General features: G+C 37.9%; 1 protein-coding gene across 7 annotated transcripts in view; it reads right to left on the minus strand.

Moving 5' to 3' along the window:
• GLIS3 (GLIS family zinc finger 3) overlaps positions 1-18,012 on the minus strand; it is a 176,104-nt gene that overhangs the window by 21,097 nt on the left and 136,995 nt on the right. For all 7 annotated transcript variants that reach the window (XM_084504142.1, XM_084504138.1, XM_084504139.1 and 4 more), the window contains one exon: positions 10,552-10,693. In XM_084504142.1, coding sequence (XP_084360268.1) covers positions 10,552-10,693 — 142 coding nt within the window. The remainder of the gene's footprint in view (positions 1-10,551; positions 10,694-18,012) is intronic.

Below are 18,012 nucleotides of genomic sequence, written 5' to 3' on the forward strand. Positions count from 1 at the left end.
GGTATATAGAAAGAAAAGTATATAAGTATATATATAAGGGTATATATATATAAAGTATATACATGTATAAGGTATATACAAAGCATAGCGTTGTAAGTAGTGAAATACTTCTATGTGTTCCCAACTGCAAACTTGACATTTCTCAAAGACCTCAACCCAAACCAAAATATTATTTCTCCCAGATTGCCCAGTAATATATGCAAAAATGCTAACCTAGTATTAACAGTTTCATAGGTTTCTGTGGAGGTTTTTGGATGCATTTCCAAATAAGGAAAGCTTCTAAATGATTAAGCTAAAAGCACTACAGCACTCCCCCCTGTGCCCTAATGAGATGTTCACAAACCCTGTAATCTAATTTTCAGAAGTTCCTAAATTTAGGCAGTAAGACCCTGATTATCAAATACTTCTGAAGGTCCAGATACAAAATTATTTTCAATTAAATCTGTCTCAGGTAGTTTATGTTCACATTGAGTAATAGCCAAATAAATATTCCTGAATATTTTATGAGCCCTGTTACAGCCTGTAGGCTGTCTACAACATGAAAATGAGCTGTCACTGCTTGTCATATCACAGAATCACAGAATCTCTAGGTTGGAAGAGACCTCAAGATCATCGAGTCCAACCTCTAACCTAACACTAACAGTCCCCACTAAACCATATCCCTAAGCTCTACATCTAAACGTCTTTTAAAGACCTCCAGGGATGGTGACTCCACCACTTCCCTGGGCAGCCTGTTCCAATGTCTAACAACCCTTTCGGTAAAGAAGTTCTTCCTAACATCCAACCTAAAACTCCCCTGGCGCAACTTAAGCCGATTCCCCCTCGTCCTGTCACCAGGCACATGGGAGAACAGACCAACCCCCACCTCTCTACAGCCTCCTTTAAGGTATCTGTAGAGAGCAATAAGGTCGCCCCTGAGCCTCCTTTTCTCCAGGCTGAACAACCCCAGCTCCCTCAGCCGCTCCTCGTAGGACTTGTTCTCCAGGCCCCTCACCAGCTTCGTCGCCCTTCTCTGCACCCGCTCAAGCACCTCCATGTCCTTCTTGTAGCGAGGAGCTCAAAACTGAACACAGTACTCGAGGTGCAGCCTCACCAGAGCCAAGTACAGGGGAACGATCACCTCCCTAGCCCTGCTGGTCACACTGTTTCTGATGCAAGCCAGGATGCTGTTGGCCTTCTTGGCCACCTGAGCACACTGCTGGCTCATATTCAGCCGACTATCCACCATCACTCCCAGGTCCTTCTCTGCCTGGCAGCTCTCCAACCACTCATCTCCCAGCCTGTAGCTCTGCTTGGGGTTATTGCATCCCAGGTGGAGGACCTGGCACTTGGCCTTGTTAAACTTCATGCAGTTGACCTCAGCCCATCGGTGCAGCCTATCCAGATCCTCCTGCAGAGCTTTCCTACCCTCAAGCAGATCGACACATGCACCTAGCTTGGTGTCATCTGCAAACTTACTCAGGGTGCACTCAATGCCCTCATCCAGATCATCAATGAACATATTAAAGACGACCGGCCCCAGCACCGAGCCCTGGGGGACGCCACTAGTGACTGGCCTCCAACTGGACTTCACTCCAGTTACCACGACTCTTTGGGCCCGGCTATCCAGCCAGTTTCTAACCCAACAAAGCGTGTGCCAGTCCAAGCCAAGAGCAGCCAGTTTCTTGAGGAGAATGCTGTGGGAGACGGTGTCAAAAGCCTTACTGAAGTCAAGGTAGACCACATCCACAGCCTTTCCCTCATCCACCAAGCGCGTCACTTTGTCATAGAAGGAGATCAGGTTCGTCAAGTTGCATGACTTGGCCTGATTGCCTGCTTGCCCTGCAAGTGCCGTGTGATGACACTCAAAATAATTTGCTCCATGAGCTTCCCTGGCACTGAGGTCAAATTGACAGGCCTATATTTCCCCGGGTCTGCCCTCCGGCCCTTCTTGTAGATGGGCGTCACGTTTGCTAGCTGCCAGTCAACTGGGACTGATAGCCAGGACTGCTGATAGCCAGGACTGCTGATAAATGATGGACAGTGGCTTGGCCAGCTCCTCTGCCAGTTCTCTCAGTACCCTTGGGTGGATCCCATCTGGCCCCATCGACTTGTGCACATCCAAGTGCTGTACCAGGTCGCCAACCATTTCTTCATGGATAGTGAGGGCCACATCCTGCTCCCCATCCCCTTCCACCAGCTCAGTGTACTGGGTATCCAGAGGACAACTGGTATGGCCGCTGAAGACTGAGGCAAAGAAGGCATTGAGCACCTCAGCCTTTTCCTCATTTTTGTAACTAGGTTTCCCCCCGCATCCAGTAAAGGACAGAGATTCTCCTTAGTCCTCCTTTTTGTGTTGTTTTCTAAAAATAAGTTTTGTTTAGGCCTAGTTTATAGTATAAAATTAAATCTGTAAAGCTTACATTATGCTAGTGAGTATGTTGGAGCTAATGATTCAATTTTATTCACAAAATCCTAAAATTTAAATCAGTTTGCCAAAAGGTGAACTCATAACAGGTCTTCCTATGGCTAAAATACCTGCATGGATGCTGTAGAACAAACACTGATTTAGGACTAACCCCACCACAAACCCCTCTGCAAGAAAATGACTTCTCAGGTAACAATTTTGAATGTTGGTGTCCAAGATCAAAACGTTGAGAAGTTCATCTCATTTCCTGAGTCCTCAGCATATCTTTGTAATGCTTCTGTTCCTCCTCATTAGCCAACCTATGTGACACTGAGTACTCAACAGGCTACAGCAGAGTTAAGGAAAGTTTCAAGAGTGTAATTATACTGTAACCTCATTACAGGGCAGTCCTGGAAATGTTTCAGCCGGTGGAGATGACAGAAAATGGTGGAGATGGACAAAAGATTTTGAGTAAAAATATCTAATACAGACTGTTAAAATTTAGGGAAAGTAGGCATTAGCCACACTGTTGGGCAAAGCTGGAGAAACGGAGACTGGCCTACCATGTGGCAAGTTGGCCAACAAAAACACCTATGGCTGCCCTCTGCACTAGCCCCTGCTGTTTGTTAAATCTTATTTTGGCCAGAGCCTCCCAATGACAATGCAAGTGACATCAGACATCTAACAGTTGAAGGCCTTTCCCAAATCTTGGAAAGACACAGAGGATGCAGATCCCACAGTGATATGAAAGATACTTTAAGCCAGAGAGGTAACTCAGTAAGAAAGGACTGGGAAAGAACCTCTCTAAGATAAGCAGAAAATAGCTTTTTTTTGCTTGTTTTTTACTTTCATCTTGCACCCCTAAAACTGCTCTCTTCACTTCTGTCTCTTGGAGTAGCATCAAGATGAATGCAGAGGGAACGAAAAGAATGCTCTTTAGAAGTTACCATTTCATGCTTACATGCAGCATGGGAGAAAATATTGAAAAATAAATTTACGTTCTGACGGAATAAGTAGAGAGACTATTTAACATAAAGCAGTATATTCAAAATAAACTGTTTATCTAAGTAAAAGAAGAGAGAATTTTAATTACTCCTTGATATAGAAAATATGGAGTAACCTGCATTTTTTTCAATGAGAAATGTGCAAGAAAATACAACAACTTGATTTTTCCAGTACTGTGATCTTAATGTTAAAAACAATTTATTTCAAGACTGTGGTAGATAAGGAGTGAAAAGGCTGGACTATAAATGGGTTTCCAGCCTAAGGTGGCAGTTGTTCTTCCCTGTCCTAGCTGAAGGTGAGGATTTCAGGCAGGTACTTTCTAAGTTGTGACTGCATGTTTCTGGCTAGACCAGGCTGTTGTGGTAACACAGGTTCCCTCAGCACTGCCAGAGATCTGGTAACTCTGCCCTTTGGAAAAGGCTACCTGCAGCCAGGAATGGGCAACCACCTGCCATCTGCAGAAGCTTCTTTTTCTAAAACAGAGCAACCCAATGCCCACTGAAACATCCACCATCATAGCCTATCTACTACAGTAGTACCTTTTGGATATGTTTCCCAGGAATTCTGCATTTGTTTCTGTTTCTGATGATCGGAGTGTAAAATAAGAGCTAACTATGACAGAGATCAGAGAAGCAGGTAAGACATTCATGTAAAACAAAACAAAACAAAACAAAACAAACAAACAAACCAAAAAACAAAACAAACAAACAAACAAAAACCACCACAAAACCACAAAGAATTGTGGCTACTGTTCCTCTGTGTGCCTTCCATAGCTCAAGCCGCATCATGATTTAAAGATGCATTCATCCTGACTATGAGCCTTGGGCTGGATTATAGCCACAAAGATCAATCAATTACAGCCACAGAGAAGGAGGGGGTCAAGTTTTCATTTCTGGAGTCCCATCACAAACTCATTTAACAAAACATAATTAATTTCCAAGAGAATACCTCTGTAAAGATATTTTCTTTATGAGAAGCTAAACTCACATGAATTCTCATATATATAGGAATAAATTAGGTGGATAAGACAGAAAAAGCAGGCTCTGAATAAGGTTCCTCTAAAAAATCTCACAGAAGCTTCACATTAAAAGTTTCCGAATCCAATGCTTAATTTTTTATTTTTATTTTCTATGGAGCCAGAAACCTATAATTTCATGGAACATTTTTAAAACAAGAATAATCACACTTCTCTTTGCAAATTATCAACCATGGTATAATTTACTAGCTTGGATTTAGTACTACCAAATAAGAACTCTGTCAATTTCTACCCCCAAAACACTTCTCCTCTTACCACTGCCACCATGAATTTGGAGGTCTGAGAATCAGACCATACAGGAATAACAGTGTGAAGATTTCATTTCATAGCTCAGAGCCGATTAAAATTACATACTTATTAATTTGCAAGATTGGCTTTTTTAATTACTGTATTTAACTTTCTAGTTCTTCCAGGAACATTTATGCTGTTCTTGTGAACAAGGAATTTGGTAGTGCACAGAAGAAAGAATCTGAAATGCTTTTTGCACTTTGGAGCATCCCTTTCATATATTCCTCCCTTTTTTCTCCCCTACACATACTTCTCTATGTGATTTTCTGGACAGAAATTTGTGCATGTGCTGTGCTGATCCTTATGTGGTAAGCCCAGCAAATGTAAAACATGCCTCCTGTGCTCTAATAAACCTGCACAGGAAGGTTTCTGAGAATCTGAAGATTCCAGCATCCATGGGACTTAACCGGCTACTGTGCATTAAAAGAGAGAGCAGAAGTCAAAATTACAGTACAAGATAAACCTGTCTCCAAAGTAGGTCCAATGTATGGACCATCAGCACTGAAGGTCTCTGAATCCTTCTCCAGATGTTCTGTAGACAGATCAGAGATATAGAAAGCACCCAAGTATAGGAGGCACTCAGAAAGCTGGAGTATTTAGACTATCTCCTCAATATACTTGGGTAGAAGAAGCAAACAAGTGTAGGGAAGCCCCTGGTACATAAATCCAGTCTTGTAATTTGGAGACCTGTTTAACCAATCAATTTCTTTTGGGACAACTTACCTTAAATACTTAGAAAAGTAAACACTTAGAACACATAGTGGTTTTGTGATAAAGATCCTTCACAAATAAATATTGTCCTGAGACACCACACAGTTTACTAAGACTCTTTTTCTCTACTTAACAGCTTAGAAAACCAGAAGGAAAATTAACAAGCCATCAGAGGATTACTAACCGAGTCAATTAAAATATCAGAGTTAACTTAGAGTTAACTTAGCGACCACTGACAAAAATATTAAAATGGTCCTTTGCTAAAAGCCTCCGAATTGCTATTCCCAAAGCTGACTACAATACAAATAAGGAAAGTCTTGTGGTTGTAATTTTTGAACATTATTTGATCTCTGAGGTGTTCATGACAAACATTTAGTATAGCCTTTTTGCCTCGTCCTTGCAATGATGGGGACTTGGACTGATCATTAGCTAAAAAAGGTGGACATACTGGAAACTTTCATAATTTTCTTATCTGTGATTAAGAAATGGTGAAATCCCTGAAGCAATGAAGTAAGGTCTGGATTGGGATTTAAGGTTCTTCCTGCCATGGCATCAGAATTTAGATTTAAGGTTCTTCCTGCCGTACATCATATCCTCACTTTTCAAGACAGATTCTTTGTTTCAGAGGACTGCAGTTTCCTAAGTTCCATCTCATCTTGAAGAACAGAACTAGAAAAAGTGCATCTGCTTTGTTGCTTACGCTGTTTATGCCAATTCATCAGTGAACGTTCTCTCTTTCACAATGTAAACTCAATCATTCCAATTTTTGAAAAACCATTCAGCTCTCTCAAAATGAAAAGTATAAACTCAGAAGTAAAACTGGAGAGTAGAGGGAATCTGATGGGAAATAAAATATCTTCATTAAAATAGGTACAAAAATAACATTAACACTTTTCCATCCACTGTAATTTGTGTATGGTCCTACCTGGTAGTATATTACACATATTAAGAATTCTGAATACATATGCTATACTTAAATTCAGTCAAAAAGGTGACAATAGAGATCCCCTTAATTGTTGGTCACTATACATCACCTCCTCTTCTGCATTCCTTATGCATCAAAGACAACCGTTTTTTGTTGTAACGACCATTCGTGTCTCAGTTGTTCTTTTACATTCTTCTTTTCTTCCAGTACTGAGCTATCCAATGCCAGTGTTATTGGCTTTAACAGACTACATTCCCCTCAGAAATCTCACACGCTGTTCCTTAATGGTTAGGGAACTCCCACACTGGAAGAATTTATAAAATTATTTCATTTTCCCTGTATACCTCCTCTATTCTCTACCTGCCTGTTGAATCTATCTACTGCCTATCATTACCTTAGATAGAAATTCCTTTGGGAAAGGATTCTTACTTATTACATGTGTAGAGCACCTAGCTCTTTATAATTTCTTTGGGGGGTAGGAGTGGGAGTAACCCACACAAATAAATGGTATTTAAGTAATGATTTTCTCAAGTCACAGGTATGAAAGTATTTAGGTGGAAATTTCATGGTACTGGAGTATAAGACATTATTTAAAATATAGTTAGAAACTCATTGCAAAACCTTTAGTACATTTCCCAATCAAATTTGAATTTCCAACTTAAAAACAAAATCATACACTTGAGAAGCTATAGTAACATCATTTGCTTGCTTCAGGGCAAATCGGAGTGTGATAGTCAGTAACTATTTATATATGGCACATTCCTATTTAATTTTAATATGGAATGGCCAAGTTCTAACTGAACAGCTCTATAAAAATATAAAAAAAATGTACTGCATAATTTGTGATTCTTTCAGCCTTAAGGATTTTATACTGCAGTATACTAAGTATGCCAATAATGAGTTCACAGTAGAAAGATCTTCATTTATGTGTTATTATTACTGAATCGCTCAGATCTTCACTCTGAAGATCTTCACACCCGAGTAAGCCTAAGTATTCTTAAAAACAAAACCCTACATTCCACCATAATTTTTGCATTTTATTAGGAACGGACTTTCTGAATTTCTGTTTTACAAAATATTATGCTTATCCATAGAAGAGTATGTATAGCTGCTTAACTTTATACCTGTTAATATGTAAGGCTCACTGACTTCAATAGACCTACTCTTGTGAGGATAACTAAGGATACGTTTATGTATATTCAGGATCACATCTTTAATTAGTTTAATTAGTTTGAATTAAATTTTATTTCCATCACAAAACTCAGATAATTGTTGCCACTCAGAAAGGCGATAAAGTGTGATTACTTAAAATTATGCCTCATGTAAGCATGTCTTTATAACCATATGCTTTTGGATATTAATTTTATTTTCTTAAAAAAAGATGAGGCTATTTCTATATAGCATTCTATAAAGACAAATTGATTTAATGTTGGCTGTATTTTCAGTAATTTTGTGCTTATTGTTATCAAAAGATTACTCATGTTACCTCACTGCATTAATAAGATTACACTCAGTTCAGATTTCTGTTACGAAATCACAAAGGCCACAAGATCAGACAAGCATTACGCAGTCTTAAGTTATGTAATGAAGAAGATTATCATTGTATTTTCTTTTAAATATATCTGTGTTCATATATTCTGTACCTGAACAGAGGTTCTGGTTCTGGGGAACAAAGATCACAGTAGGCATTGTTGCACTTTTGTAAGTAGAAATGGACTGGCATCTAATTGTCTACTTTCATTATCTCTTACATATTTCTAATAGTTTGTTTCCAAACATCTATTCTGTAGATCTCATAGGAAAGGAGAAAGCCTACCTTTGCTTTAAATGTGCTTAAATGATAAGAAAAGCAGCCAGTAAGTAAGAAAATTTTGATTTAAATGCTTTGGAAGAATGGAAATCCGTTTGCATTTCTACTTAAAAAGCAGCACAGGCAAGTCAGCTGATATACATTCTATCAGTTCCCTGTAAAAAAGTTACATGCCTTATTGTTCAGAAAAGTCTCAAAGTTTTTTCTTTATATTTAAAAGAGACATTACTTTCAGAGAAGATGGAAGGGTAAATTTTCTAAGCAAGCACACAAGCTTTCATGTTTTGCTTTTCATGCTTAGGGGCATGAATAATTTCTATGTAGCCATTTGGAGCTATCTAGCTTTGCCATATAATACATTATTATGTAGCAGATCTGATGAGTGCTTAATGAAACAATTACTTTCAACTGCATCAGGCTGTTGTCAAAATGAAGTGACATGGATTCAAGATAAAATGCCCAAAGCTAACATGTAAAACAACACTACTATCTTCTCTGTAGTATGAAAATAAGACTAGAAGAAATTTGCTAAGTTATATATAGCTCTTAACATGTGTAAAGGAAAACAGTTTATTACTTACAGAGAAATTAATGATGAAAACAGTGTGTCGATTAATAGTACGAAAATTGCTTCACAATAGAAGCAATGCCAAGCAAGAAAAAAAAAAAAGAAAAAAAGAAAAAAAAAGAAAAAAAAGATATATCAAAGAGTCTTGACAGTTGGTAGTGTTGTGTTAACCCTAACTATTAAAAGGCAAGGCACGAATGAGATCACAAAAAGTATGACACAGTCTCAGAATTTGTCTATGGGACATCAGGACTACAGACAACTGTCAGCTAGGAGCTGGCTGGAAATGGTTGCTTCACTTGGCATAGGATCTTGACAAGTCATGGGGCAGCAGTTAATTCAAGGTGCTATCAGCCTAGGTTCAGATTCACCCAGAAGCATGAGTTTTAACTCTGAATCATAGTCTGGAAAGCTGAATTCTAAAGGACCTCAGGGCTACATGGATTATAATAAAAAACTTCTGTGAGAATGTCTTCAATTTCTGAAAAGCTGGTCTCAGATGTAGGTACTGCACTTGTCTGACATACTGTCCCCACCTAGCTTCCACGCTACTTAATCACCTGATAGGAAAAAGAGAAAGGAAAAGCTGAATCTTTTCTTCTCTAACTCTCAGGTTTGCATCACACTGGGTAATGCCAGTAAATTTTTATTTTTGTTTTAATATAAACATTTCTCACCATCTAACTTCATCTCAAAGTGGGAAGCAAAGTAAGCAAATCTCAAACTAAGCAAATATAACCACTACCATGTCACTAGAGGTTCCATGGTAACCAACAGGTCTTTAAAATCTGAACTTTCCTTTAGCTCTCAGATAGCAGGTGCTGTACTCAGACAGTAATCAGATGAAGGCATGTAAAGGTTAACAGCCTACTAGTAATGCCAGCTAATGCATAAATTATGATATCACAACTTTAACAGACAACTTTAATTTTCCTGATTTTTGTCATAGAAGCCTACATCAACACATGTAGTTCATGGCATCCTTGACAAAAAGTTTCCAAGCCTCTCAGTAAAGTAAACCTCTTATTAAAGTGCTCACTTTATATAATGTCATTTTCAGCACTCCACATATCATTCAGCCAATCCTCTCACTTCCTACATCTGGTTCTCAATTAAAAGTTGGACTACTAGATGATGCAATGCATTCTGTTCAACAGTTAAAAACAGATGTTTTCACAACTACTACAATACTCCATAAAAATATAAACATCCTGCCTGGTCTTGAAGTTTGAGATATATTTTCACTCATGATTTCTCAAGTGTTTTATATTTAGCTGAAACATGAATAGCACATTTAGCCAGGTATTATAGATTTAGATATAGTAATATGAAAGTCTCAAGTATTTAACTGAAACAATAAAAATAGGATTATCACATTTATAGCACAAATGTGTTTATTGTTGTATTTATAATCATAATATGAAAGTTTATAACAGCATTTAAGTTCACTGATATAAATCTATTAGAAAATTGATATGTGATAGAAGCATAATGAACAGGAATAACATCCTCTTTAAAACTAAATGAAGGTTAATGAATTCAAGATGTCTACAAGTAGACATCACTTGTAGAAGGGAATTGCTATAAGTCAAATGCCTATAGAGATATTTTTTTTCTTGATTGTGGTAGGTCTTTTTCATGGACAAAATAATTTTTCCCCCTTCCCTTCAAAAAAAAAAATCTCTTTAAAATCTTTCCAGATTATTTTGCAGATTCTGTTATTCTCATATGATAGATATGAAATTTAGAATACTTTACAAAATCATCCATAATCCCAGACAAGCAATAATATATCAGGCTGTTTTTCTATCTTTTTCTATACCTGAGTAAATATCATGCATAGGCCCTGGGGAGTGTCCCATGGTATTATCCGCAACATCATGTGGTGATGGGGCTGGCTGGAGGGGCTGGATTGTGAGGCAGTCATTCAGGATGTCCTGGCCAAGCTCTGAGCTTGATCTCAACTGAAACACAAGAGATTAAAAAAAAAAAAAAAAAAAGGAAATAAAACACAAAATACTCAAAGACATTGAAAAATTGTAATAAAGGAATGTTGAGGAGTTAGATAAAGGAACTGACCATATGAAGAATGTCTTTTACATCATGGTAAATATCTTTCCACTACAGCACTACAGTAGGTATTTCTCAAATCTTGTGAAGGAAACTTCCTCATGCTTGATAAGACTACATGTATACTCAGGAAAAGGGCTACTTGTACAGGTAGGACCTTGGACAGATGAACTTACATGTGTTCTCTTGCCATACGCTGCAAAGGATAGAATTGCCCGATTCATGGATAATGGAGACTTATCAAATGTCTGTAATTTCTTGTATCAGCAGAGTAGTACTATAAAAAAAAATAGAGACATTTTCCTGCTGGTTTGGTGTCCTTAACTAGCTCTCTGAAGGATGAGAAAAGCATCTTCGGCAGTGGCAGTGGAAATGAGGTACTGGGAATGAGCAACGAGCAGTGATATGACTCAGGATGGTCAGGATGGAAGTGGCACCACTTCATATGGATCAAAGCTGTCGCAAGACCAAGTTGTTAACCTGACTAGAATCACATTTGTTTTATAATATGGCTGAACTGATCTGAAAATGAGTGCTGTCAAAAGGGACAGTTTACCAGCTACACAATGCCACACATCCTAGTCACTTGCACAGTACTTTAGCCATAAAGAGCAAGTCTGTTTATCTGTTTGATCTGGCAAAAAAAAGTAATTCTGCAAGCAATTAATAAATAGCAATTCTTTCCTGGAGAAGAGGAGGCTCAGGGGCGACCTTATCGCTCTCTATAGGTACCTCAAGGGAGGCTGTAGCGAGGTGGGGGTTGGTCTGTTCTCCCATGTGCCTGGTGACAGGACGAGGGGGAATCGGCTTAAGTTGCGCCAAGGGAGTTTTAGGTTAGATGTTAGGAAGAACTTCTTTATTGAAAGGGTTGTTAGACATTGGAACAGGCTGCCCAGGGAAGTGGTGGAGTCACCATCCCTGGAGGTCTTTAAAAGACGTTTAGATGTAGAGCTTAGGGATATGGTTTAGTGGAGGACTTGTTAGTGTTAGGTTATAGGTTGGACTCGATGATCTTGAGGTCTCTTCCAACCTAGAGATTCTGTGATTCTGTGATAAATTAACAGGAAGAGTTTTCCTTTGAATAAAAATGGATGAATGGGCTCACCCTGAGGCTATAATACTATTTAAAACAAAAGAAGAAAAAAGGAGACTTGCTGCAGTGGCCTGCCGTGGAGCTGTTCTAACTGTCATGTAAAACTGCAGCATAAAGTTTCTGGCAGATGGATGCTGCTGCAGGCTGCTGGCACTGATGCATGTCTCAACACCCTGCTTCATGTTACAGTCACATACATAAAAAATTTGCCTGTTCCTCACAGCTGTCTCAGCTCATAAGTTAGTGTATGCATTTAGAAGTATGAAAAAGCAGGGTCTGTGAATATATGCAAGTGGGGCACCACAGTGGCTGAGATGCAGATAGGTATCTTGTCTTGTCACCCAAGATGATGAACAGAGAATTCTTAGCGAAGCAGCATGATGGAGAGAAGCCTCACTTAGAGCTGGAGGACTTCATGTACTCATGCATCAGACTCCCAAGATGAAAACATTACAGATACAACAGGCTTCTTCTTCCCTTTGGTGCCATGAAAATTGAGCAGATAAAAGTAACTGGAATATAACTCAGCACCTCTAGCAAACTCCTAAGGGGAGGAAGGAAAACAAGAAGAGGAATTTCTGCCCATCCTGTATTTAGAAATGAAGAAATAAGAGTAAAAGGGAATGATTCTCAATGCAGAAAGACCCATTACTATGCTACAAGATCCTGATACTCATTAAAATGACTTCTGATGACATGCAGAAGCATAAAACTGTTGCAAGAGAATGGAGAGTTGGTCTTACACATCATAAGCACCAGAGGTGTGGTGATTGTAACACAGAGATTATATGCATATGTGCATGCTGCATGTTCTTCTTTCTGTTAAAAAATTGAGTGAGTCATCATTAAATCTGAAGGTAAATTAACTTTGTGAGGTATATTTGTTGTGTTGGAACTTATCTAAATCATACTGGGCAGCAGGGATGGGAGAATGGTGAGGAAAGGGAGGAAAGAAACGAGAAAGAGAGAAAGGGAGAAGGAGAGACAGGGAGAAAGCTGCTGAACACTTTTCATTTATTATCCATACTTACACACCACTGTACGTCCAAATGTTTCTTCCAGAATAGCATTTATGGTTTTATGATGTCAATTGTCCATTATTTATTATGTTATTACTGCTCATATGAGTAACATGGCTTTTTCATGAAATGTGGTGCATATGAAATTAAATGACAAATATATCCAGATCCAAATTCTTATTAATATTATTTTTCATAGGCATTATACAACATTAAATTTCTATGCAATCTAGTAAGAAAATATATATGAAAATATCTGACTTCTATTAAAAATAAGGATTCTGTCACACAGAATATAAATGTACAGAGGTCACCTGTATGAAGTTGCTTGCTTATGCCATTTTTTTCTGTGAGCAAGAAAATGATAAATTTTTAAACGATTGAATAGCACTCGCTATGGATGAAGCAGAGCAAGGAAATGTGAGCTAAGTACTTATACACTAGTTAGAAGCATTGCATAACAATGACAGCCAACTGGGTGTAAGTGTGTAACATGCATTTTCCTCTTTTGCAATGTTCAGGAGATTTGCTTTGCATTTGCAAAATCTAAAAGCAAACAAAAACTAGGATCAACAACAAAACCAAACAAAACCCATGAAGCAAACACTAGGACGAGACAGCTGTAATCTGACTTTTGAAGAGTATTACACTGATTTGTACAACTGCAAACAAATACTGATAATTCAAATTGCCACTAAATGTACTACCATAAGTCTTTAAACTGTCACCGGATAAAAGGTGCTGCGCATAACTTCACCTTCCTCCACTGCATGTGATATGTATGTGCGTTGCTATTGAAGAGTGATTACTTTTGCAGCATCAGAAAGGGTAGGGAGCAAGGGGTAGAGGAGCTCTTCTCTACTCTCCCACTTAGCAGAGTAGGACCATAAATGTGTAAATATTGCTTTAGCAGAAGGAGCCATTGAATCACAGCTGCTTCCCAAACTAGACACAACTTCTGGGGAACTCCATTCCACACCATTACTGTTATCTCTTGAGTGAGACAGTGACCATGCTGTGAATGCTGGGTCCTCCTTCCTCTGTTGTCTAAAGCTCTGCATCTGATCAATTTTTTTTTAGATATTTCCTCGGTAGGAATTAGCCTGTACCATTAGATGCAAGTATTGATCTGCCTGAGGGTAGGAGAGCTCTAGAGGGATCTGGATAGGTGGAACCTATGGGCCAAGGCCAACTGTATGAGGTTCAATAAGGCCAAGAGCTGGGTCCTGCACTTGGGGAGCAACAATCCTATGCAATACTACAGGACAGGAAAAGAATGTCTGGAAAGCTACCTGGCAGAAAGGGACCTGGGGGTATTGGTCAATAGGCGGCTGGATATGAGTCAGCAGTGTGCTCGGGTGGCCAAGAAGGCCAACAGCATCCTGGCTTGTATAAGAAACAGTGTGGCCAGCAGGGTTAGGGAAGTGATTTTCCCTCTGTACTCGGCTCTGGTGAGGCCGCACCTCGAGTGTTGTGTTCAGTTTTGGGCCTCTCACTGCAAGAAGGACATTGAGGTGCATGCTCTGGACATGTCCAGAGAAGGCCTATGAAGCTGGTGAAGGGCCTGGAACAGAAGTCCTATGAGGAGCAGCTGAGGGAACTGGGGTTGTTTAGTCTGGAGAAGAGGAGGCTCAGGGGAGACCATATCACATGGTACAATTACCTCAAATGAGGCTATAGCAGGATGGTTATAGGTCTCTTCTTCCAAGCACCAAGGAAATGGCCTTAAGTTGCACCGGGGAAGGTTTAGGTTGGATATTACAAAAAAAAATCTTTACTGAAAGTGTTGTGAAGTGTTGGAACTGGCTGCCCAGGAAAATGGTTGAGTCACCATCCCTGGAGGTCTTCAAAAACATGTAGATTAGAGCTTAGTGATGTGGTTTAATGGTGGACTTGGCAGCACTGGGTTAAAGGTTGGACTAGATGATCTTAGAGGTCTTTTCGAACCTGAATGATTCTATGATTAACAGGGCTGACATAAGCTGTGACCTTTTGGGAAGCAACACAGCTGGCAAAAAAACAAAAACAACAACAACAAAAAAAACAACAGTCTTGTTCAACTGCATCTGATCAAGGCATTCTTTTTTTTTTTTTTTTTTTTTTTTTCCTACAAAAACATTGAGGTTAAAAAAAATTCTCAGTCAAATGTTTTTGCCTATTTTTATAGACACCTTTAACAAAAAGCTTTAATTGAAACAAGTGCTTTACATTTTGTCAAGGGCAGGGAAATCTGAGTTTTCACACTTACTTGAAGAACAATGAAAAGACAGACAATATCAAAAACAAGCAAATAAACCAACCATCCAATGCAGCCATAAAAATTTATCTTCAGTTAAAAAAAGCTATAAATCTGAAATAATAGTTGACCAGATCTAACTGCTGCAGTCTGTTTCTTGTCCTCTTCCAAAGATAATGCATTTCACTTGCAGGTAGACTGTAGAGTTATCAACTGGCTGTAAAAGACAGTAGATGCTCTGCTTGACTTCTGTATAAATTATATCCCAGCACAAAAATCCTGTCATTATGGCTGCAATACATTTCCCTCTTGATCACTCAGCTGAGCACCAGTACAATCACACCAGAACTGAAAACTTGCCAATCTATTTGGGAGAACTCTAACATTAGAAAGTTACCTTGCTGAATGATGAAATCAGTAACTGAAAATCTTGCCATGCTGAGCACAGAGATTTTCAGAGTGCTGCAACTTAGCCCAAAGTTAACAATCAACTGCTCACCCTGCTTTTAAGTTCCCTGTGTGAAATGTTTGTTCTAAATGATAATTTTGCAACTTTAATAGCTCAGTTGCATGGAAGACTTGACAGGTTTTATATTTGGAAATCTGAGCCTTTCCCATTATCACAATGTGGTGATTTTTTCTAATACACAAAACAAACCACTGTCAGTCATAATTTATAATTGTTTTACGCTTGCGATAATCAACTAATGTTCATCACTTTCAGAAAACTAGATTTAAATTCTAATGTTATATTAGCATTTTAGGTATAACTAAATAATTACCCGAGATTAAATGATACAAGCAGAAGGGAGTAAGATTTCTACATTCTTCAGTTTTCAATGTGATTATATTTGAGTCCAAGACCAGAGACATGCTGTTGGTTTGACGTATGACATACTTCCAAAGAAAATGTTTCCTTAAAAGAAAGGATCATTTGTTTTATGTTTTTCTAAACAGCCTGTGTTTTATCTAAGATCTGCATGTTTTTGTACAACCTGGCTCACTTCTTCAGCATTACTCCTGTTTAGTAGAAATCTGATGCCATCAAGGAAAACATCTGTTTATGAACATTGTTGGTTAGAAGAGATGTAGTTTTGAATTTTTCAAACATGATTAGTTTGTTTCCAAACTACATTAGGCAGGATGAAGTGTGTTAAAGATTTATAAATGTGGTTTTCTTTTCACTATACAGCTAAGGAGGAATCTTTGTTATTCAGCTGTTTGTGTATTAAGTTTACTAAGCTGTATTTGTCAAGCAGGAAACAAGCCAGTAGTCTTCCATGTGTTTTTGTTGTTCATATGTTAAGTTGGCATTGGAAGAGCTAAATATGACCTGTCTACAGCAACCTATACATTATACTAACTTTTTAAAGGAATAGCCAAAAATTTATATTTTCTTGCACATTCAGAGCCATGTTGTGTCCTGTTAGCATCATGACAGCACAAATATGTGACCACTAGAAAAGTACAAGTTCAATATGAAGCCAAGCAATGTAAGAGTGTTAACACATTTTATGGGTTTTCTTGCTAGATCATCTATTTGTTCACACAGATCAGTGTCAAGGTCAAATGTTTTCTTACACAGTTCTAAAACTTGTTGACAATAGAAAGTAAAAGTTCATATTTAGTAAGTGTCTTAGTTCTTGCATCTGGAGGCTGTAGACATTCTGGAGCAAAGAGGCACTGTAGGATTCCTCAATAACTGCTCCCAGTAAATCATCTGTGCAGGATTTCTAGAAAGCCATAGCATAATTCTGCTAATTGTCTACCACTGCTTTCCAATATGTATGCAGAAATTTTTTATCTGCTCTTGCATTCTGTTTCAATTAAATCCTAGGCCAGGAAAACAGAAATTAACTAGCCTGAAATTGAAATTAAAACTGAAATTAAAACTGAAATTAAACTAGCCTATATGGATAGTGTAACTGTTAGGTTCCATATGAGAAACAGTTACTTTTGTTCCACTCAAAGTTTTACTGCAAATGTTTGACTTCAGAGACAATAGTAGCCTTCATCTTTGTGACCTACCTTAACTCAAGAAAACATACCACAGCCTCTTGTGTTAAAAATCAAAAGTACTGGAACCTACATAGCTAGTTAACTTTGAGAAATTATAAGGCAACAAGAAATTCTGTTTTAGAAACACTAAACTCTTGTAAGAGGCTAACACTGTTATGTTAAGATGGGTGACACAAAATGAATTTTACCTTTGTTACATGTACATATTAACAAATATATATATTAACAAATATATATAATAACAAATTTATTATATATGTAACAAATATATATTTGTTATAGAAAGAATATATATATAATATATATATATATAACAAATATATATGTATCTTTGTTATACAAGAACTTCTCTTTTGATCAGTATTATTTTAATTTGGAAACTAATTTGGCTTATTTCTTTGCTAAATTGATATAGACCTATAGACCAAAAACATCATTGTAAGGTGAAAAACTTCAAATTGAACAAATCCTAAAGGAAACCTGAGATTAAATAAATAAATAAATAAATAAATAAATAAGAGAGGTCGAAAACATCAAACCAGCAACGTTACTATAAGGAAGGTAAGTACGGTTCAAATGAGATACGTTGTAAGTGGCCATTTTCTGAGATAAACAAAAAAGCTTGCTTGGTCATAATTCTGTTGAAAACTAATGTCCTAAATTTTTCAAGTTCATTTTGCCCTGCATATTTTCAAGTACTGCCTTTTAACGTAAAAGGCTCCTAAGGATGCTCCTTGTTTTGCCATCTACTGGCTTGGAAAAAGTGCACATTTTCACAAATCTTGCTTTCTTTTATTTCTCATTCTAGTCATAGGACCGGAAAGCATCCACAGAAATGCATGTATA

Source organism: Aythya ferina (genome assembly GCF_964211825.1).
Source record: "Aythya ferina genome assembly, chromosome: Z".
NCBI lineage: Eukaryota > Metazoa > Chordata > Aves > Anseriformes > Anatidae > Aythya > Aythya ferina.